The 24,141-nt window shown below is 45.1% G+C and overlaps 1 gene segment (V, D, J or C); it reads right to left on the bottom strand.

Moving 5' to 3' along the window:
• Positions 1-2,102: 2,102 nt before the first annotated feature.
• Positions 2,103-3,707, bottom strand: LOC127547225 (immunoglobulin kappa variable 3-11-like). The segment is given in 2 exon segments: positions 2,103-3,271; positions 3,590-3,707. Coding segments are annotated over 2 exon segments (537 nt in total).
• Positions 3,708-24,141: the final 20,434 nt, after the last annotated feature.

The following is a 24,141-nucleotide window of genomic DNA, read 5'->3' as shown; positions in this document are numbered from 1 at the left end:
GATTTACTTGACTTAAACTACATTTAAAATCCAGGGTGTCCTTTATACCCTGGGGGGGGACACAGACTTTTCAGAAGGCCCATTAAGATAGAAAAAAAGATCATCTTCCCGCTATTTTATGGGCTCAGAACCTCCTTTCTACTGGGCTTCAGGAGCCAAGGTGATCTCTCCCGTTTAGATCATCAGGTTATAAGGGCTCCCCTCTCAAGATAAGAAACAACAGAAAATTGGGTGGGTTTGTAAGAGAATCTGGTTTGAGAGTCAAGTTCCCACATTTTTCTCCATCTCGGAGGTGAAACAGCTCAGGCCCGGCACAAGCTGGCAGATCTCGGGGGGCACAGTCATGGGCTGCAGTAGATGCACTTCGAAGTCTGTGGGAAAGAGCAGTCACGTCCCCTCGTTACAGCAAATATAAGGGAAAGCTGCTTCTTTGGGACCTCAGTGACTTCCACAAAGGGAAAGTAGCTCAGCATTAACTCTATGTCACTGGCTTCCTGGCTCATTGGGACAATAGTCAGGCCATAAGGATCTGTGACAGTCCCAGAAATGGGCTCTCGTTCTGCCTGCTACAGACAGGGGAATCCTGGCTCCAGGGTTAAGGATTCTTTTCTTGTGTGAAATAAATGTTGTGGCCTCTAAGTCCTAATAAAAAGTGAACACGCGGTATTTTCTGGGGCAGGGTTATGGGTGTGGGAGGCAATGGATGGGAAACATCAAGAAAGGCCTCAGGATGGACTTCACTTGCAGGTTTTCTTGCCAGTTCATTTTTCTGAGTGTGTGAAAGGTGAAGAACTTACAGATTAATCACATTTTGATCAGAGACTGGTAACTAAAGCAGATCAGTCCTATAGGGCCTGGTCACGTGATTTTAGATGAGACCTGGACTGCATTCCATTGTCCAAAGAAGGAGTTAAGTGGCCGGAGCTGTCTATCACCTTTTTCTCTGCATTCCACTGACCAAATAGGGGGATAAAGGTTTATGTGACCAATCACAGCCTGTAGAGTGTGGGATTTGGGGGGTTCTTTGTCTGAAATGTATAAAAGTTGTCAGCATCTCCAAGTGAATGACTCTCCTCCTGTGGGTATCCTTGCTGTCCTTTCGGGCCCACAGGCCAGGACATCCGCTTCTCGAGATTCTAATAAATTCTTTCTGTGCATCATTTGGAGTGACTCCTGAGTAGTCAGGTTGGGTAGGTGAAATTGCCCCAAACAGTTTTGGGTGCTCATCCGGGATAGTGTGTTTTGGGGAGACGGGTGCGCACCTTGAGCAGAGGCAGGTGCCCACGAAGGAATTTTTCCAGTGGTCTCCGACTCAAGTGTGCGCATCCTCCCTCCCTCTCAGACAACAGACTGAAATAGGGAGACTCAGTGATGTACAGAAACTCATACTTTGGAAGAAACGAATGTCCTGACTGGCCAGCGCAGTTTAGAATCCGCACCGTGTGGCTCGGTGAGCTCTTGGAATAGTTTGGGGATCTTATTGGCTGTGTTTTAGGGAAACGGAGGGAATAGTTCTCGCTAAATTTTGTTGCGTGCTGGACTGTGACAGGCCCAGGTGGTAAAGAATTGCCAAGGGAGGCTGCCGAGAAACTGCTGAACTTAGTTTGGGGAATAAGTAACATGGGGAAATCACAGTCCAAAAATGAGTGTCAGAACCTTAGCCAGGGAATTCTAGTCGACAGCCCATTAGGAAGTCGACTTAAGGACAGGGAGGAACTTACCGCTCTCCAAAAGGAGGGAGCACACTCAGCTCTGGCCACAGGCTCATGCTCATGAAGCAGAAAATGAAGCAATTTGCAGAAAGAATTGGATGTTTTGTCTCAGCTCTGCAGAGAGCCTACAATTCCCTCAGAGTCTACAGAGAAAAGCCTGACCGGGGCTGGGCCGGCCCTCCTCCTTGGTGGCCAACTTCTCCAGCTGCAGGAGCTCCAGGCTCCCCTGCTCCCAGTCAGCTCTGCCTGAGGGAGCAGCATCCCTGGGATGCGCTTTGGGTGCTCTAGGTTCCTGGTGGCCTAGAGGTTAGTGGCTGTAAGAGCTGCTGAGAATCCCCTTTAACTCGGCCGCGGGTTTTAGGAGGGAAAGAATTCACTGGTTCCCGACTATTAGTTGCAAAATGAAAGTTTATTGTTAGACAGAAATCAGTTACCCAGAGACTGACTTCTGTAGTGGCAGATCTATGGGAAATGGAGTTTTGCACTGAGAGAAGGCAGTTCTCAATGGACAGAAGGTCCTGGAAGCAAAGGAGCTGCCGAGATCCATCTGCAAAGACCTTCATTGAGGGAAGCTGTTATGTTCGGCCTTAGGAGGGGCTGGGACAGCCCGGATCTCCTGTTAGAATTAACAGCACTTCAAAGTGCGGCTTTGTGGCAGGATTTCTAATTGCATCCAAGGCCCTGCATCCTGCAAAGATAACGTGTCTGGGGAGGATATGGCTTCCCCAGGAATGGCTGAGATTCTGAAAGGGATCACAGATCAATAGGAAATACAGTGTCTTAAAGGAACCCAACCTGTTTCAATATTTCTGCCAGGAAAACCCCCAGGGGGTCACAGAGACTCAGACATGGCTGAAGAACAGCAGTGGGTTTTTGTCATTGCTACAGAGACCTAGAGGAAAGCCTCCTCAATGGGAACTTGGGCTCCTCATAAGAGAAACGCTTTCTGTTCAGGCAAAATATAACAAATAGACCAGAAATATCAGCATTTCTTTGTTACGTTTTCCCCCTTGTTTCTCCTGGGTTTGTGCTGCCTTCCCTCTGCCTTGGCTGTGCAGACAGGGCTTGTGATCACAAGTTAGAAAGGAGGGACCCAGGGGGGACCAGAAAGGGGAAGCCCTGGGAGGTGAGAGCCTGCCCAGAGAGCAGAGGCTGCTCTGCCCTGGGGACCCCGAGGAGGCACCTGCTGCTCTGAGCTGAGTCCCCTGGATGCACTGGGGAGGTTTTTGTTCGGGCCTGAAGCACTGTGGGAGGGCTGTCATAATTCTGCTGACAGTAATAATACGCAGAATCCTCAGGCTCCAGGCTGCTGATGGTGAGGGTGAAATCTGTCCCAGACCCACTGCCACTGAACCGGGCAGGGACCCCGGATGCCAGGTTGTTAGCATAGTAGATGAGGAGCCTGGGGGCTTGGCCAGGTTTCTGCTGGTACCAGTGCAAGTAGCTATACTTAGAATCAGATACACTCTCACTGGCCTTGCAGCTGATGGTGACTGTCTCTCCTGGAGATGCGGACAAGGAGGCTGGAGACTGGGTCAGCACAATGGCTCCTTGGGAATCTGGGGAAGCAACAGAATTAGAGGAAGACAGAAATGTGGGAAGGTCCAATATAAAGAACATGAAGGAGACAATATTTCAGAGACCCCAGAAATCCCAAATGACCGATAAGTCGTTGTATTGGGTATAAACATGAGACAGAAACTACCTTTTCCACAGACCACACAAGGTTTACAATCAGGGCTTTGGTCATGTTTCCCAGCCCCCATCTGCCCGTCTTGTGCCACAGCGTGTGCCCCCATTGTATCAAGGAGCCGTCACTTTTACATCCCTGAAAACCTGGGACCTTCCCACCTCTTCCCTGCCCTCCTGGGCCTTACCCTGAGCCCAGAGCACCAGGAGCCAGAGCAGCTGCCATGGGGAGCTCATCCTGGCCTTCAGAGACTGAGCAGAGAGCAGCCAGAGCCCTGAGGGGCAGGAAGGAGGGAGGAAGCTTTTATGTCCTGGGCAGGGCTCCCTGTGGCTCCCTCGGGCTCCAGATGCAAAAGAGCCCCAGGTGTGGGAGGAGCCTCCCCTCAGGGACCCCGGGAGCCCCAGGGAGTCCCCCTGGCTGAGCCTGGCTCTGGGGGAGGGGCCCCCTCTGCTCTGTCCCCAGTGGGAGACTCAGGACCAAGGGCAAGGTCACATCTAGTGCCTCAGGATGATGGTGCAGCCGGTTCTGGACAAATGAAGGCAGTTTCTCTCTCTCCCCCAGGACTAGATTCCCCTTAACCCTGAGGGAGCTCCCAGCCCTGGGGAGGAGGCAGAGAGGGCCCGAGCTCCCAGCCTGGAGACCTGGGAGGTGCCTCCCTGATGCTGCTCCTGGACCTGCCCCACTGCCGCCCTCTGCTGGAGAAGGGGAGAACTCCCGGGGGCAGGGAGGGGGTCTGGCTCAGACTGGACAGATCCTGGCCTGGGACCCCGGGAAAAGCCTGTTCGAGCCTGGCTCCTGGTCAATGGGCTTTGTCAGTCCCTGGGGGATCCTGCCCTTGTCTGAGGCCTGTGGGGAAGAGCATTAGGTCTGTCCTTGTCCCCATTTCCCATCCTGACACGCCCTGGAGGCTCTGACAGTTTCTAGAAATGAGGCTCTGGGCAAAGAGGGCTCAGGGGGAGCCTCTGATGGGAGCGTAACTAGCTCAGAAACAGGGACCAGAAGCCTGGGCCGCCATTCACTTCTACCCTGGGCGACTGCAACAGCCCCTGTCTGATCCCCCGCCTCCAGGCTCTCCTCTCGCCACTCAATCTATAGTGAACAAACACAGGAAAAAGCATTCGAGTCATACTTGGGCTTAAAAAAACATTTTTCTACTTAAAGATAAAAAGAATTTTTAATGCTTTTTTTTATTAAATTTGAAATTCTCCCTCTCCCTCTTCTTTCCCCACCCCCCCATGGAGAAGGCAAGTAATTTGATTTAGGTTATGCATGAGCAATAATGCTAAACATGTTTCAAGAATAATCATATTGACCCACACTTAACACCACATACCAAGATAAGATCAAAATGGGTCTATGACCTAGGCATAAAGAACGAGATTATAAATAAATTAGAGGAACATAGAATAGTTTATCTCTCAGACTTGTGGAGGAGAAAGAAATTTGTGACCAAAGATGAACTAGAGACCATTACTGATCACAAAATAGAAAATTTTGATTACATCAAATTAAAAAGCCTTTGTACAAACAGAACGAATGCAAACAAGATTAGAAGGGAAGCAACAAACTGGCAAAACATCTTCACAGTTAAAGGTTCTGATAAAGGCCTCATTTCCAAAAATATAGAGAACTGACTCAAATTTAAAAGAAATCAAGCCATTCTTCAATTGATAAATGGTCAAAGGATATGAACAGACAATTTTCAGATGATAAAATTGAAACTATTACCACTCATATGAAAGAGTGTTCCAAATCACTATTGATCAGAGAAATGCAAATTAAGAGAACTCTGAGATACCACTACACACCTGTCAGATTGGCTAAGATGACAGGAAAAAATAATGATGAATGTTGGAGGGGATGCGGGAAAACTGGGACACTGATACATTGTTGGTGGAATTGTGAACGAATCCAACCATTCTGGAGAACAATCTGGAATTATGGCCAAAAAGTTATCAAATTGTGCATACCCTTTGATCCAGCAGTGTTTCTATTGGGCTTATATCCCAAAGAAATACTAAAGAAGGGAAAGGGACCTGTATGTGCCAAAATGTTTGTGGCAGCCCTGTTTGTAGTGGCTAGAAGCTGGAAAATGAATGGATGCCCATCAATTGGAGAATGGCTGGGTAAATTGTGATATATGAATGTTATGGAATATTATTGTTCTGTAAGAAATGACCAGCAGGATGAATACAGAGAAGACTGGCGAGACTTACATGAACTGATGCTAAGTGAGATGAGCAGAACCAGGAGATCATTATACATTTCGACAACGATATTGTATGAGGACATATTTTGATGGAAGTGGATTTCTTTGACAAAGAGACCTAACTGAGTTTCAATTGATAAATGACGGACAAAAGCAGCTACACCCAAAGAAAGAACACTGGGAAACGAATGTGAACTATTTGCACTTTTGTTTTTCTTCCCGGGTTATTTATACCTTCTGAATCCAATTCTCCCTATGCAACAAGAGAACTGTTCAGTTCTGCAAACATATATTGTATCTAGGATATACTGCAACATATCCAACATATAAAGGACTGCTTGCCATCTAGGGGAGGGGGTGGAGGGAGGGAGGGGAAAAAAATTGGAACAGAAACGAGTGCAAGGGATAATGTTGTAAAAAAAAAATTACCCTGGCATGGATTCTGTCAATATAAAGTAATTATTAAATAAAAATTTAAAAAAAGAATAATCATATTGTGAAAGGAAACATTGACAGAAAAAAGAAAAGAAAGTAAAATATTATGCTTTTATCTACGTTCAGAAATCTCAGCTAAAAAACAAAATGCTAAATGCTGGGGAAAGGAATGGAAAATAAGAAACAGTCTGTGTAGTATAGGTCTTCCTAATTTAAAGGGAAATGCAAAAAAATTATCTTTTCTATTATTATTATAATAAAGCTAATATTTATTGATTGTCTTAAAGTTTGCAGAGTACATTAAAAGTTTATCTCCTTTTTTTAATTATAATTTTGGTGGGAGCTAGTAGCTATTAACTAGTATCATTGATATCATTAATATATTCATGGGGATTCATAAAGGAATTATACCCATTTTATAGATAAATAAACTTAGACATAGAGTAAGTGACATGGTGAGGGCTTCACCTCTACTAAATGTCTGAAGCATTATTTAAACTCAGATCCTCCTGAATCCAGGTCCAGGCTCCATTCATTGCACCACCAATTATATGTCAATATATCAATTAGTATTGATATCTGTTTCACTAGATCTGGTTTGCTGTGATTAGCTCCCAATGACAAACTTCCCCCCATGAAACTTAGCATCTTCCCTATCGCATGTAGTCCTAGAGAGCTGCCTTTAGCCCTCACATAGCAATAAATCAGAGAAAAGTACATATTATTCATTTCACTTAAACTACATTTAAATCCAGGGGATCCATTATATCCTGGGAGGGTGGGGGAGGGCAGAGACTTTTCAGAAGCCCCATTAAGATAGAAAAGCCTCACATTCCCACTATCTCATTCAGGGCTCAGAACCCCCTTTCTACAGGACGTCAGGAGCCAAGGTGATCTCTCCTGTTTAGATCATCAGGTTATAAGGGCTCCCTTCTCAAGATAAGAAACAACAGAGAACTGGGTGGGTTTGTAGGAGAATCTGGTTTGAGAGTCAAGTTCCCACAATTTCCTCCATCCCGGAGGTGAAACAGCTCAGGCCCGGCACAAACTGGCAGATCTCGGGGGGCACAGTCATGGGCTGGACTAGATGCACTTCGAAGTCTGTGGGAAAGAGCAGTCACGTCCCCTCGTTACAGCAAATATAAGGGAAAGCTGCTTCTTGGGGACCTCAGTGACTTCCACAAAGGGAAAGTAGCTCAGCATTAAGTTTATGTCTCTGCCTTCCTGGCTCATTGGGACAATAGTCAGGCCATAGGCATCTATGACAGTCCCAGAAATGGGCTCTCGTTCTGCCTGCTGCAGACAGGGGAATCCTGGCTCTTAAGGATCCTTTTCTTGTGAGAAATAAACGTTGTGGCTCCTAAGTCCTAATAAAAGTGAACACGCGGTAGTTTCTGGGACAGGGTTACGGGTGTGGGAGGCGATGGATGGGAAACATCAAGAAAAGCCTCAGGATGGACTTCACTTGCAGGTTTTCTTGGCAGTTCATTTTTCTGAGGCAAAGAGGCTTAAATGATAAATAAGTTAGTACGTTTTTGAGGCCAGATTCAACCTCAGGAGGAGGAGTCTCCCTGATTGCTTTTTTTTTTTTTTAATTTTATTTTATTTAATAATAACTTTGTATTGACAGAATCCATGCCAGGATAATTTTTAAACAACATTATCCCTTGCAATCACTTATGTTTCGTTTTCCCCTCCCCCCTCTTCCCCCCCCCCAAGATGGCAAGTAGTCCTATATATGTTAGATATGTTACAGTATATCCTAGATACAATACATATTTGCAGAACTGAACAGTTTCCCCGCTGCACAGGGAGAATTGGATTCAGAAGGTAAAAATAACTCGGGAAGAAAATCAAAAATGCAAATAGTTCACATTCATTTCCCAGTATTCCTTCTTTGGGTGTAGCTGTTTCTGTCCATCATTTATCCAATGAAACTCAGTTAAGTCTCTTTGTCATAGAAATACACTTCTGGCTCTTAAGGATCCTTTTCTTGTGAGAAATAAACGTTGTGGCTCCTAAGTCCTAATAAAAGTGAACACGCGGTACTTTCTGGGTCAGGGTTATGGGTGTGGGCAATGGATGGGAAACATCAAGAAAGGCCTCAGGATGGAAGTGATCCTTGAGCTGCACTTTGAAGAAGTCTGTGCTCTCTAGCATCACTGGGGAGGAGAGTGCAGGAAATCAAGTATTGATGAGGCAAAATTTTGTTGCTGGGCTCTTTTGTCCTGTTTGTATTGGTGATTGCTTTTCATTGTTCAAACTTCCATATTTTGTAAGAGTAGTTCATGACTTTTTATCTGTTTCTCATCTTTTCTCCACTAACAGATTAAATATGTAAATAAAATTTGATCTGTTTTTGCTGTATTTCCCATCAGCTATTGTCATTTTTCTTAAAATTAGGTAGTGACATTCTTTTCTTTCCTTTTTTGTTAGAGAAGCAGCAAGGTGGTAGAGGGGCCAGAGTATTAGGCCTGAGGTCAGAAAGAGCTGAATTCAAGTGTGGCCTTAGATACTTACTAGTTGTATGATCTGGGTGAATTATTTTCTCTCTCTGCTTCAGTACCCTCCACTGCAAGTGGGAATAATAATAATAATAATCCTGCCTCCCTTGGTGGTAGGAAAGATCAAATGAGATAATGTTTATAAAGTGCAGAAGCCATCCTGGCTTCCATTATTGGTCATTTATTTTTCAAATAAGGAATATACTCACTCCCTTCTATCATTTCTTAGAATCTCTTCTTTCTTTTAAGGCTTATCTCAGATACTACCTTCAACTGAAATATTTCTCATTCATCCTGGCATCGAATTCCCTCCTCATCCCATTATTTATTTGTATATGCCCAAACATGTACACACTTTTTCCATTTAAAATATAAATTTCTTGAGGGTAGGCAACCAATCAACAAGCATTTATTTAGTGTCTCCGATGTGTTTGCCATTGTATTGTGTCGAGGAAACCAAAAGGGACAAGACAGCTTTGCCTTCAAGATGCTCACATTCTAATGCTGGAGGGAGAATGACATGTAAAGAAAATCAAGTTATTTAGATAATTTGTGTCTCTATCTGTCAACTTGTTTATCTGCTACATATCTTGTTACATAGTACACATATCGGGATACTCGACATACATATACAATGTGAATTTATGGTAAATGTTATATAATTAAATATATGATAAGGACATATGTGAGTGTATAACATAAAATATGAAAACATTTAACATAGCACACGTGCATACATATGGACATACAAATGTCCTTGTAAGTTTTATATATGTGTGTATGTGAATATATACATGCACATGTACATATATATATACATTTATATCTGCAAAAAATTACAGAGAGAGAGAAAAAGGAGTGAGCACAGAAAACAAATCCAGTACTGGAAAAAATATTAGAAAAAGGACAGAAAGAAAAGTCAAAAAAAAAAAAAAGAATTGATCCACACTAATCAATATCTGATATTTCTCTATTATATGAGTTTAAACAAAGAAACAAGAAAAGCATCTTTACAACATCAAGGCAAATTCCAGATAAGACACGTGAGTTTCTTGAGATGTATTAAGGGAGAAAACTCTTTATATTAATCTTCAGATCTGGAAGAACAGGCTCAGGGCTGGTAAAACAGAAAGAAAGGAAAGATAGAAGGCTATGATCAGAGAAAGAAATATCAGATTCATGAACATGGAAGTGGAACATTTGTGGCCAATGTCAAAGTCTATATTAGGTCCATCTCTGGATATACATGAGGTTGACAGGTTAAGGAGCATTTATCAACTACCTACTGTATACCAAACACTGAGCTGAGTGTCGTAGGTCATGAGAATTGAGTAGATTGAGGAAGTGGACCATTGGGCTAATTGAGGGTGTATCACTATGTGTATAGAGTCTTGCAATATGTGGGCAGGTATTATTTAACTCTTCTCTTTTTATCTTTATCTCCATGTACACTGATTGGCTGGTGCTTAATAAATGTTGGTTGTTTGATTCAATGAAATGGTAAATGAGCATGGGGTGATTATGAATAGGATGGAAACTAAGTCTTAAAATGAACTTTTGGCATCCAGAGCCGAGGACCCAGTTCTACTTCCCATAGGCAGTCCTAGACTGGGGAGGAGTCCCCAAGCTCAACACACAGAATGCTCATTCTCCTTTCCTTTTCCTTCAATTTCTTTCATTTTGTTCTTGAGCAGACAGCTCTCTTTGTTGTTGTTGTTGCAATTAGCTGTAAATTTTCTTCTCCACCGATCTCCTTTCATCAGAACTCTCCACTATGACCTGCATGTTCTTAACTATTCAACCCTCTCTCCTCCTTTACCACAGGGCATGGATCCAGGAGAGACTGACGTAGTGCAGGTACGAATTATAAAGATGGCGGAGAGGAGGCACACAGCTGTGTAAGCTCCGAGTTTTTTCTCAGAATCCATTGCATGATAAGCCTCTGAATTAATGCTTAACTGAAAAAAACCCACAAATAGTTACCAAGATAAGACATCCTTGAAATTCGCCAGGAAAGGTTTGTTTTTGCTCGAGGGCAGGGACGGTTTTGGATTGGACGCAGGCTGAGGGCAGACAGCGGCAGCGAGAGCACGGAAGGCAGCTCACAGCCGAGCAGACCAGAGAGGGGGTGGGGCGTGATCTCAGCCATCTCTGCGGGGGGAGCTTTGCTACAGGACTGGATACATTGCCCTGGCAGCAAGTCAGCAGCCCAGCAGAGAAGCTAAAAACACTGGGGTGAAGAATACAACCCTGAACAGCTGGAGTCTCTCGGGACCTGGCCACCCCTCCCCCACAGTGTCTCAGCACGCTCTCAGAGTCTCGGAGCGCAGGCACAGCACAGTAGGGCTAGTGCCTCGCTGCTGCCCCGCAGTCTGTCGAGGAAGCTCGGTAACACCATGCAGCCCCTCGCCGCAAAAAAGCAGACTCCATTTAGGGGTTTTTTCTCTTTTTTTTCTTTGCTAGTTTGTCTTTGATTCTTCTCTGACAAAATGAGCAAAAAATTTGAAAAGGACCTTAACCCTTGACAGCTTCTATATGGATAGAGAGCAGACTCTATACACTGAGGAGACTAAAAACAGACAGTCTCCAGGTGAATCCCCATAGGCGGAGATCTGGTCTCTATCATGGCAGCCCCACGGAGCAGTGAGAGCATGGAGCGCTGGGCGTGGAATCCTCAAGACTCGTGTTTCTGAATTTAAGTCTAATCTTGGACACTTATTATCCATGTGACTCTGAACAAGTCACTCAGTCCTGTTTGCTTCCATTTGTTTGTCTGAAATAAGCTGGAGGTGATGGCAAAGCACCAATGTCTATGACAAGAAAATTCTGAGTAGAGTCTCAAAGAAACAGACATGGCTGAAAAACAAGCAAGATACATCTGCCATTGCTACAGAGAATGGGAGCAAACCCTGCTCAACAGGAACATGGGCTCCCAACCAGAGAAAGAAACTCACTACTGTGGGGCAAAGATATGAAGGGGACCTGAAATGTCAACATTTCCCTGTAGGGACTTTCTCTCCATTTCAGAGGGGCTGTGCTGCCTCCCCTCGGCCTTGGTTGTGCAGACAGGGCTTGTGATCACAAGTTAGAAAGGAGGGGACCCATGGGGACCAGACAGGGGAAGCCCTGGGAGGTGAGAGCCTGCCCAGAGAGCAGGGGCTGCTCTGCCCTGGGGACCCCAAGGAGGCACCTGCTGCTCTGAGCTGAGTCCCCTGGATGCACTGGGGAGGTTTTTGTTCGGGCCTGAAGCACTGTGGGAGAGGGGAGCTATTACTCTGTTGACAGTAATAATGTGCAGCATCCTCAGGCTCCAGGCTGCTGATGGTGAGGGTATAATCACTCCCATACCCACGGCCACTGAACTGGGCAGGGACACCAGGTTGCAGAATATCAGCATGGGAGATGAGGAGCCTGGGGGCTTGGCCGGGTTTCTGCTGGTACCAGTGCAAGGAGCCACCAACACTCTCACTGGCCTTGCAGCTGATGGTGACTGTCTCTCCTGGAGATCCGGACAAGGAGGCTGGAGACTGGCTCAGCACAATGGCTCCCTGGGAATCTGGGGAAGCAACAGAATTAGAGGAAGACAGAAAAGTGAGAATGGCCAATCTAAAGAACATGAAAGAGACCATATTTCAGAGACCCCAGAAATCCCAAATGACTGACAAGTAGTTGTATTGGGCAACAACGTGAGACAGAAACCACCTTTTCCACAGACTGCACAAGGTTTACAATCAGGGCTTTGGCCATGTTTGCCAGCCCCCATCTGCCCGTCTTGTGCCCCAGCGTGTGCCCCCATTGTATCAAGGAGCCCTCACTTTTACATCCCTGAAAACCTGGGACCTTCCCACCCCTTCCCTGCCCTCCTGGGCCTTACCCTGAGCCCAGAGCACCAGGAGCCAGAGCAGCTGCCATGGGGAGCTCATCCTGGCCTTCAGAGACTGAGCAGAGAGCAGCCAGAGCCCTGAGGGGCAGGAAGGAGGGAGGAAGCTTTTATGTCCTGGGCAGGGCTCCCTGAGGCTCCCTTGGGCTCCAGATGCAAAAGAGCCCCAGGTGTGGGAGGAGCCTCCCCTCAGGGACCCCGGGAGCCCCAGGGAGTCCCCCTGGCTGAGCCTGGCTCTGGGGGAGGGGCCTGTCCTGTCCGGCAGGACATCAACAGTGGGTCATCGAAGGGAACCAGGGCCGAGGAGGAGCAAAAGCTCTGTAAGACAACCAGTCTGTAAAGCCTACGGCTTGGGAACGGAATCGGAGAGACAGAGAGGCAACTCAAGATTTAAGATGGTGAATGTCTCTGTTTAATGAATGAAGAGAGTTTAATTAAATAGGATTTCTGAGTGGGGGGTTACAATGAGAAGAATGTCGGACCATAGGTGTGGCGGAAATCCTAGAGTATACTAGTTATGTAGATTTTGGGCGGAGATGACCGATTTCTTGGGACACACATTATCTAATCTCAGGAATTTAGGGTGTTTGCTGCTCTTCTTAGCTCTTTGTCTCCTGCGTCCAAGGACATGGTCTCTGGCATTGTTCAAGGACATGGTCTTGAAGAGCATGGTCTCTGGCATATCCCCCTTTCTTTATTATTAAATAGGTGGGAGGCCTGTCTTAGGCTATGTGGCCGGCATCCATATTCAGTACCCAAGTAATCCGACCTTAAAAGGCCAGAGAAGGGCAGGACCCCTGTCTTAGGCTATGTGGGCGGCATCCGTCCCAGCACCCCAGCATCAAACTTCCGGGGTGTGCTTCTGGAAAACGGGCCCACAATAATCCCGTCATTGGGTGTTCCTGCAGCCAGAGGGTATGATGATCCTGAAATATGGGGCCACAATAATCCCGTCATTGGCTCACCCACAGCTTATTTACTGAATGCAGGGGGGGGCAATACCTGAGACCAGACCTTGTATGGATATGAGGAGGAGGTGGGGCAAGAGTGCTTAAGGCAAAGTGAATAGGAGCTAAGAGTTCCCATTCTTTCAGGTATATTGAAAAAATATACCAGTTTCCCCAATGTTCTATCTCTACCTCCCCTTTTCAAATGACCATTCCCCGTATAAATCCCAAGAGCAAATCAAAATCCCTATACATAACAGACTAATACAGTAGCATTTCCTTCAAAGCCCTCAAACATAACAGCAATTACAGTTTTAACAAATCCCATCCCAAGTCTTAAACACACAGTAATAGATGATCCAGGTAAGGTTTAACAGTCAGTCATCAACCATTCCCAAAGTCCCTCATATCAGTCCAAAGTACAGTCGATGCAGGGTCAAGTCCATGGTCTCATTTTAAAACTGCTGCTTCAGGCTGTGAAGTGATAGGAGGCTCTCATTCCTTGCAGAGTGGGTGTGTGCCGTGGTGACAATCAAAGCTGATCAAAGTTGATCCAGGTTCCAGAAGCAAGTCAATATCTGTAATTTGACCAAAATCTAAAACAAAAACACAAATCTAACACAAAAAGATTGGATCAGTCTCAGATAGAAAGACTCAGTTCACCAGACTGTTGCAAAACATGAGGAGGCCAAAATGGATTGGCCAGCAGTTTCCTATGTGACGAGACGAGTTTGCTTTACAGGCCAAGCAAACGGCTGCAGTCTTACAGACCCTTGTTAATTGTCCACTTATCATGTAGAAACCTTAAAGGAACAAAACACAAATATCCAGTAACAGACAGTTGACTAGGCGAAATAGTTGCCCAAGCATTTAGGATACAATGATTACATATGACCAGACTGAAAATAGCAAGGCATGACATAATTGAATTGCATTAACAATTCTATTGACCATTGCTCTGATCAGAGAGATCAGTTACAGAAGGAAAAATTCAAGAACATAACTATAACATAACATAAGCAATTGAGTTTTAACAGCTTATCAATCAATTGTCCCATTAACTGTCACAGGGTGGAGCTTTAAAACTCCCAAATAACATTAGCTAATTAACTCTAAGCCCAAAAACTCCAATGACAGATGTCATCAAATTTCGGATAAATCTTAAAGAGTTACCATAACCTTACAGTAATAACAGAAAGAAATTTCGCCTCAGTAAGTTCACAACTTAGAACAATTATCATATCTAGGTAGATGTTACATGAGTGAACATTATACATACAAATCATTTTGCTTTTAAAATACCCAATACATAGAAAAATATCCCAAATTGCATATTGTCCATAACAAACATTTTCAAAAGGACAAAGAGAAAAAACTATTATGTTCAGAGGCCCTTTAAATAACCTCAGGATGACCCAATACAATCAATTTAAACTTATACAAAAAACCCAATTCCACATGAAAGAATTCAAGAAGGTTTTTTAACATAGCAATTAAACTTTTAGAAATACTCAGACCAAAGTATGGATCACATTTTATGGATCATATTTACGACCATTTTCTTTTAACCAAAAAAAATTTTATGTATCAAGAAACAAATATTCAATCAATTAACCTAAAATAAGCATGTCCTTAATAATCACTTTGCTGCACTGGCTGTAAATCAGGTAAGAAAAAAGCGGCAGGAACATACTCAGGGAGGTGAGGGGCGGAGAAGATTCCATATGGCCATCCTTCCCCCACTCCTGACCCCCTAGAAAAAACTTCCCTCAGGTTCCCCACTCAATTTCCTACATGGGGATCCTTTTCAAGATTTAACCCATCAGTTCCCAATATCAGGTTTCTTCCCAAATCCACCCATTTCCAACTTTCTCTTTCCTTCTGACTACATACTTAAACAATCTCCTTAAAGAACTTTCCTTCCCAGATACTCCTTTGGTGAAGTAGCAGAAGGCAGTGGGGGTGGGTGACTCCTTCCCCCACCTCTTCACCTACTCCCAAAAGTCTTTCTTTCACCCTTCTGATACCAATCGAACCTTTAATTTCCCTTGCAAATCAGTCCTTCCTAACTCACCTGCATTCCTCTTTCCTTTTCCCATCAAAAACCTGTAAGATTCAACCCTATAGTGAATAATAAACCTCCAAAAATCCACACATGTCTAGCAGAGCTGGTTTTAAAGTATTAACTTGTGTTAACAAATTTCAGAAGGTAACAAACTGAATCAAAGTAATACAGCAAAGTTTTTTTTTTTTCTACCACCTTTCTTTAACAGCGATTAGCATCTTATCTCTAGAGCTATTTATCGCCTAGGCCAGGCTAAGCTTGAATTTTATAGTTCTTTACTCTAGCAGGCTTTTCCTTAAAGACATGCAAATTATCCTTAATCATTGTTCTTAAAACTTAACAAAGCTTTTAAATCAGCAAAAACAGATTAGGGGCTTTTTCCAGGATTCCCCACCCTCAGAGAGAAGTATGTTTCACCTTGAATTCCCTTTTCCCATTCCAAAATCCAAAGCGGCTTCGGTGAATTTCCAAGGAAGCCCATTTAGTGTTTTACTCTGCCTTCACAGAGAATGCCTAGATATTCTATTCAAACGTCTTTCCTTCTGTATATTAACTTTCCAAACTTTCAAATCCCTTTCAATCTATTTTTTTTTTCTTTTCTCTCCCTTTTTCTCACAGGCTGCTGCAGTCAGCCAGAGACAGAGAGAGAGAGAGAGAGAGAGAGATAGAAAGATTTTTCAAACTTCTTGATATTTTCTAAGTCTGCAACACAGAGGCTGAATCCTTATCTCTTACAAGCTTACTAACTTTTAACACAGACACACAGAAACAGACATGGAGCTCCAATTTACTATGTACAGTTGCAACGTTGTTTTCCAAACAACAACATAACAGACAAACCACACAGAACATGGAACATATATGACAGACTACACAGTTATACAGATTCCATGACATTCAGGATTTTTTTTTTAAAACATGAGAACAACAATTTTCTCAATCGTTGACACCCTGTCTGTTTCAGGAGCTGTTCAGTGAATTTGAGTGGTTCGATCTTCTCTTCAGGTTCCAAGGTGTCTTGGTCTCGTAACTGATGATAAAAGATGTGTCTTTTTGTGATCGCAGAATCTACTTTAGATTTAACGAAAGTGGTTAGTTTATTAAAGGCCCAAGGGCCAAAAGGAGGAGAAGGAGTCCCACAAGAGGGCCGAGAATACTAGGGAGAAAAGTGGATAGCAAGGGGGAAGTGGAGAACCAGTTCTTATGCCAGGATTCATTTTTTACTCTTTCCTGTTTTCTTTTTTCCAGACTGTCCCTAACTTTTGGTAGACTGTTTTCAACAAGGCCAAGTTTATCTGAATAAAAGCAGCATTCCTCCTTGAGGGCTGCACAAAGACCTCCTTGTTGTAAGAAGAAAAGGTCTAAGCCTCTTCTGTTTTGCAGGACGACTTCAGCTAAGGATGCTATTGAGTCTTTAAGGTGTTTAGGTCCTGCTTGCAATTCCTGTAAATCCTTATCTATAGCAGCGCTCAATTGGGAATATTGTTTATCATTTTGTATGAGGGAGGCTATACCCGTCCCCGTTCCTACCGCTCCTAGGCCAAGGAGGACGGTCAGGGTCAATTCAGTAAGGGGTTCCCTCCTGGTCCTGAAATTGCCAGTACTTTTTCTTTCCCAGATATCAAGGAAATCATCGGCCTGGTGTATATTAATATGAGGGAAGAGAAAGACAGAAACGCAGTAATCGCGTTTTTTGATAAAAGATCGGGCATCCAGAAATGTAGTAAGGCCAGCAGAGCAGGCAAAATAAGAGCCGTCAGGAGCGGCCACATATTGCCACGTCAGGTTGACAGGTATGGTGTGGTTGCAAACGCCTTCAAGCTGTTTGGGAGGAAGCATGTTAGGTCCTAGGAGACAAATTCCAATGAATTGATCAAACTGTTCTGTTAGCCCAGTGGGGTCTTCTATCAAGGACCTCATTTCCTTCTTAAAGGCCCTGACTTCTGTGGTGCTCAGAGGAGCATTCACAAATCCTATACCTCCTTGGGCCGAAGGAACCTCTCTTAAGGGATATAATTTAGGACTTGGGGTTTTAGTTCCCGGCAAAGGATAATTTCGGATATCTCTTTGAATTTGATCTAATTCCTTCCTTAAAGAGGAGAATGACTCTTTTTGGAGTCCAGGTGGGGTCAATCGAATTAAATCCTCCCGTACCCTGAGGGGCCCCGGAGGAGCTGATGGGATTAAGTCCTCACCTTCCCTTTCCTAAAACCATGGCTTCTTCTGGGGGTGGGGATAAGTATGGAGGAGGGAGAGATAACAATGGGTCCCATTGCTGGGTCTTTAAAGTTTCCTCCTTCGTGTCCTTTACACTTGGACTCTTACTCAACATTATAGAAGCCCCGGAAAGCCATAGTCCTGCATATAGAACCTCCTCTGGATTAACAGGTTCTTTGTTATTAACACACAAATTCAGTATTTGGCACACCCACTCTTCAAGGGAGCCAAATTTAGGCCAAATAGTGCCTCCACCAATGTCTTTGTCACCCCAGACAAAGTAGCAATACCTTATCATCTTTTTCTTGCTTTTTCCTTTATATTTTGGCAGTTTGTTCCAATTACTTAATTTGTTTCCCAAGGGACTATACCGGTATTCTCTGATCATTTTTCTCATTTCTCTCCGCGAGGGCTGGCTGGGACTGGGCCACACCCATTGGATTTGGACAGAATCTAAATTCCAAAAACATCCAAACACGCCAATTGTCGCCAATTGACTCCAGTCACCCTAGAAGGCCTAGCCAAGCCTACCTGTCCAGAGACCTAGAGTTTAAGACTCAGGGCCTCACAGAGTCCCCCAAGACTGCAAGAGTTTCCCAGCGAGCTCAAATTAGCCCGGGCATTTGAGCCGCAAGTCAGGGGCCTAGCCCTGCCTTCCATCAACATACAGTGTAAAAGGCCGGTCATCTTTCTCAAAAGGCAAGGTGGGAGTGGCCCCAAGTACTTGGGCGAAGTAAACCTTTAGATAAAGAAACTCTAGCCCCAGGAAAAAGCTTAGCAACAATCATAGTGTGGCCACAAATTAAAATAGTTATTTAAGGCAGTTCTACTTCTGGTCTATGCAATCACACCTGAACTCAAAACTCCCAGCAAATATTAGCTGCAGTCCCAAAGGATTTTATCTTCTACATCAGTTATCATTAATCTAGGACTTCAGATAAAATCTAGTTCAAGAATCACAGTAAAGGGTTTACAGCTTATACAACTATCTTTCTTATCTAAGTAGACAGTTTTAAATTTAACATTACACAGATCTTAAAGTTCACAAGTAACTGAACCAAACTTCATATAACTTATTGCCCAACAGAGATGACAAATTTTAAGGCATAACTCAGTTACAAATTACCCAATACCTCTAGAAAACACACCATCTAAGTAGGAAGGTAAACTATCCCATCTTAGTCCCTCAGTAACTTCTCAAAGAATGGAGGAGGGAAAACAGGGAACAAGTCTAGAGAACATAGAAAAGCACACAGGAAAGGCAGACTTCTTTCCTAAGGGTATTCACCGAATTCTTAAATGGCTTCAGTTTCTCTCATTTACTCATTTCTTGCTGCAGTCAAGGAATGAGGAGAGAAAGGAAATAAAAAGCCATCTTCTAAAGAATTTAATTTGCCTTGACCTAAAATTTTATTCCCCAGCCATCATTCCAAAGGTCTTTCTTGAAGCTGCAACCTGGCCAGGGTTGGAGCCCAGGAAAAAATCCTTTGTTGGCAGGGACATAGAACGCCAATCCAGAAAAGAATAGAACCAGAACCGAGTGTACTAAGAGCAAAAGGTCTTAGGACTAAGAAAATTAGGAGCAAAAGAGTTCCCACCTGTAGGGTTAGGTAGGAAAGTGTGAGACAAACAGACCTAGCCTGGTTTACCTAGGTTATCTCTCCACAAGCAGCTAAAAAAGTTTTAAGTAGTGCCCTGAGGCTAAGAAAAAAAACCCAAGAGCAGTTTAAAATCCCGTCTTTGTAGACAGCCTTGTGAGTATGCGAAAGCGTAATTCTGAGGCTTCTACAATTAACACAAGATGACCAAATCAGGGAAACTGAGTCCCGTTTAAATGTATAGGACGAGCACACGTCCCGAGGGCTAGAAGCTGCGGCTTTAAGAGCCAGGTAAAGGTCTGGAAGGGGCACGGCCCACTTGTCCAAATTGCTAGCAAATTTCTATTTTAAAAGTTGGTGACAACCTTTCCGGAGATTTGAGAAGATTTAGATTGAGTCCCCAATCTCCCCACTGTACAGTAACCCCAAGGAGGGGGCAGGATAGAAGCATTTAAACGGCAGGTTGCCAAGTCACATGGGAGAGGTCCGAAACAGGCCTCGAGTTCTACACTCCCCACTCCATGTAAGAAGGGGAGAGAAAAGGCCAGAACGAGGGTGGGGGAGGAAGAGATGCCATCTTACCCAGCGCAGTGCGTCTTGAATGGCGAGGGCTCCTCTGGCGATTCCACGCTGGAACTTGAAGGCAGGGCAGCTCATCTAAGTCCCCAAATCTTACTGGGAGAGCAAAACCTGAAGGGAAGACTGCTTACCCCTGTCCAGGGAGTAGCTGCCGTGGGCAGAGACATTCTCTAAACTCACCCCAATTCAGTGACCTTTCTCCTCGTGGCTACAGCCTGACCATTAGAGACTCCATTGCACTTAACAGTGGCATGGGAGAAGGGCTCAAACACAGCTCCTCTTACGTTTCTCCGGCTATCTCCCCAGAACAGAGCAAAGAGAGCGCTGGCCTGGGACCCCCGAGAAGGGTAAGGTCCCCAAAACGGCCACATGACCACTCTTTGGTCTGGGGTGGTGTTAAAGAGACACTTCCTCTCGTGTCTCAACAGTTCCTGCTGGAGAGCAGGACTATCTGGTGACAGGAAAAAAAGATTAGAAATGCATTGAGATGCAAAGGAAGGGCCTTTCTCTTTCTAAAGGATTTGGTCAGTGGGAGTTTCTTCAAGCAAAGCATCTGCTCCAGGAAAAGACTTTAGAGAAGCCTTTTCACCTGAAATGGAAGTAGGGTGAGACGGAACACAGATATTCTCCCCACCACCTTTAGAGATAGAGTGAGACCAAAGAAAGAACGCATATTCTTCCCAGAAGAATACTGCTTGAACAGCTCAAAACCCAGATTGGTTCTGAGTGTGCCCCAAATGTTGAGGTCTAGCTTTGGGGTACCTAAACGAAATTAGGGTTAAGGTCTAGTGGCAGGTTTGGGGTATTTCAAGCGAAAAAGATCTATGGACTGCGCAACATATTTTCTTTGGAAAGGGGCCACTGGTCAAACCAGACTGGAGTGTTTTGATCTTGTCCGCCTGCAGGCTGGGCGGACCAGTGGCCCTTATAAAAAATGGTTCTGAAAACCAAGGCCAGCACGGCCAGGGTACGGCTGTACTTGTAAAGGCTGATTGATACCTTGGTTATTTTTCCCTAATCCTAGTTGAGGGAGAAAACCCTGGCTTAGCATTTGTCTTGTGACTACAGAATTGGGGCTGTACATAATAATACCCATTTGTGAGAGAATATCTCTTCCCCATAGGTTAATAGGTAGATTAGGAACTATGTAAGGGCTGACAGTGCCCGTATTTCCCTCAGCGTCTTCCCAAGTTATCTGAGGACCCGGGGGTAATTGCCGAACCTTGCCGTTGTTAGAGGCTCCTTCAATGACTTCATTAATTAATGCCCAGAGGGGGAAAACATTTACAACGTTTGGCCCTTCTCGTTTTAGGTCTCGGCCAACCTTCTGCCATTTCCCGGGGTGTATTTCAGGGCCATTTACAATAAACCAAGGACGGACCTTATCTATGTATATAAAGAATTTTATAAGGTCCTTCTTTTTTACTTTTATGCCTCTTAAGATTTCCTTTAAGATCTTTAAGGAATATTTGTTCTTTAGATAAATACGATTCCATAGTACCGACAATCGCGAAAACTTACCTCTACCCTTACGGGGTTCCGTAGAGACCGTGAGTTCTCTCGCGGAATGCTCGGGAGCGATGTCGGGCCGAGGTCCACTTAGAGCCCCACGTTGGGCGCCAATTGTCCTGTCCGGCAGGACATCAACAGTGGGTCATCGAAGGGAACCAGGGCCGAGGAGGAGCAAAAGCTCTGTAAGACAACCAGTCTGTAAAGCCTACGGCTTGGGAACGGAATCGGAGAGACAGAGAGGCAACTCAAGATTTAAGATGGTGAATGTCTCTGTTTAATGAATGAAGAGAGTTTAATTAAATAGGATTTCTGAGTGGGGGGTTACAATGAGAAGAATGTCGGACCATAGGTGTGGCGGAAATCCTAGAGTATACTAGTTATCTAGATCTTGGGCGGAGATGACCGATTTCTTGGGACACACATTATCTAATCTCAGGAATTTAGGGTGTTTGCTGCTCTTCTTAGCTCTTTGTCTCCTGCGTCCAAGGACATGGTCTCTGGCATTGTTCAAGGACATGGTCTTGAAGAGCATGGTCTCTGGCAGGGGCCCCCTCTGCTCTGTCCCCAGGGGGAGACTCAGGACCAAGGGCAAGGTCATGTCTAGTGCCTCAGGATGATGGTGCAGCCGGTTCTGGACAAATGAAGGCAGTTTCTCTCTCTCCCCCAGGACTAGATTCCTCTTAACCCTGAGGGAGCTCCCAGCCCTGGGGAGGAGGCAGAGAGGGCCCGAGCTCCCAGCCCTGGGGAGGAGGCAGAGAGGGCCCGAGCTCCCAGCCTGGAGACCTGGGAGGTGCCTCCCTGATGCTGCTCCTGGGCCTGCCCCACTGCCGCCCTCTGCTGGAGAAGGGGAGAACTCCAGGGGGCAGGGAGGGGGTCTGGCTCAGACTGGACAGATCCTGGCCTGGGACCCCGGGAGCCTCATTCCCAGGGGAGGGGGTTTTGTCCGTCACTAGGTGACATCCCTGTGATCCTGCACATTGTGGAACAAGACGATGTCTCCTCCTGTCCCGCTTTTCCTCCTTTTCCAGACCCGCCCGGGGGGTGAGGACCCTCACTAGAATCCATCCCCTTCCCTGCCTGGGACTCTTTCTGGAAACCGGGACCTGGGTGAATCTCTGGCCACATCCGGGGCTTCGGAGGAGGGGATTCCCGGCTCAGAGACAAGGAGACGCTCCCTGCCGGCCGATAATCTCTCCTCTCCTGGGCTGGGAGAGCCCCTGTCTGATCCTCCAGGCCCCAGTCTCTCCTCTCTCAGTCAATCCAAAGCAAGTGGATCCGTGAGAAATGATGACTAAGGTAAGTGTGAAGCAGAATGCTTGTCCCGGGGATGCAAATGAGAAGCAGAAGCCATCAATCCCCCCAGGGGCTCTCATTCTAAGGGAGATTGTCATAGATAATAAAGCTGGTGAGAAGGGGGAGGAGGGAAGGGGGATGTCACTATCAGGTCCTGAATGGCTCCAAGGTCTCATTGGATCATTGTAATTGCACTGGGAGGTAGGTGCTATTAGGGATAGAACTGATGGGAGTATTATCCCCATTTCACAGATGAGCAGACTGAGGCAGTCAGAGGTAAAGTCACAGGGTCAGGATTGCACATCTCTTAGATTCTGAGTCAGAATTTGAACTCGAGTTTCCTGAATCCAGGCTCAGGCTCCTTCTTTGCATCCTCCAGGACACATCATAAAGGGGTTAAAGCAGACCCTGATTTCTCCCGATGAGATCAGGTAAGAGGAGCTCCCAGGGACAATCCCCGCCCATGCAACGTGGCAGCTTCTCTCAGGCTGATTTTCCCGAGAAGTTTTCTTCACACTCGGGGGTCAAACAGGAGATCAGGAGCTCGGACATCATTGGGCCGAAATCAGGCCTGACCCGGGTTTCTTGATTCTCAGGTCACCTCTGCCTGCTCTCCCCGGGGCCTCATGTAGTTATATGTGTGTGTACATGGACACGTGTGTATGGGTTACATGTATGTATGTGTCATTGCATGTGCTGCTCTCCCTGTCTCCCACCTGTGTCCTCTCTCTGTACCTTCTGTGCCATCTGTGCCTCTGTCGGCCTCCTCAGCATCTGACATACAGTAAGCACTTACTAAATACTTGGTGAATTAAACTGAACACGTATAGTATTGTGACAATCCATCAAAATAAACACCCCAAATATTCTCTTATGGAGGGTGGCAAATGAATATCAGCTGATACAGGGAAGCTCAACCACTAACCAGCAGACCCTCAAACGAAACTTGTTAATGCTGACCTATCACTAATGTAGGTTTTTTAAAACCACATCCAACTTTTTGGCTCTTTCTTACCAAGATTTGGAAAATAAACAAGCTAAATGATGTCTTTTGAGATCGTGCCTGATCTTACATGATTAGCTTACAAGCCCTGACTCAGGAAATACAAAAGATCAGGAGATTTAGGGCTGGGAGGGACTTCAAGGTCATTTGCTCTAGGGATTCTCAGAACCCCACTAGGAACTAAATTCTGCTGGCTGTGCACAAAGTTGGAAAATTACGTTACTGCAGTCAAAAGGAAATTTAGAAATAATTTTGTTTACTTTCAAAGCAACTTCTCCAGCATACATGATAGGACAGGCTCTGTATTTCATAAATAAGATTCTCCCAACCTTTACCTTGTAAAGAATTTGCTCAAAAACTGGGTTTCTATTACGGAAAAGAACTTCCCGGGGCTGTCCTAGACTGTGCCCAAAGAAAGAACAAAAGAATCGTGGGAACTACAGAACTAATTCAAGCCCAGCTTATCTTACTGAGGACAGGCAACAGAGGCCCCAAGA

Source organism: Antechinus flavipes, chromosome 2 (genome assembly GCF_016432865.1).
Source record: "Antechinus flavipes isolate AdamAnt ecotype Samford, QLD, Australia chromosome 2, AdamAnt_v2, whole genome shotgun sequence".
NCBI classification, from domain to species: domain Eukaryota; kingdom Metazoa; phylum Chordata; class Mammalia; order Dasyuromorphia; family Dasyuridae; genus Antechinus; species Antechinus flavipes.
This window is presented reverse-complemented; position numbering and strand designations above follow the sequence as displayed.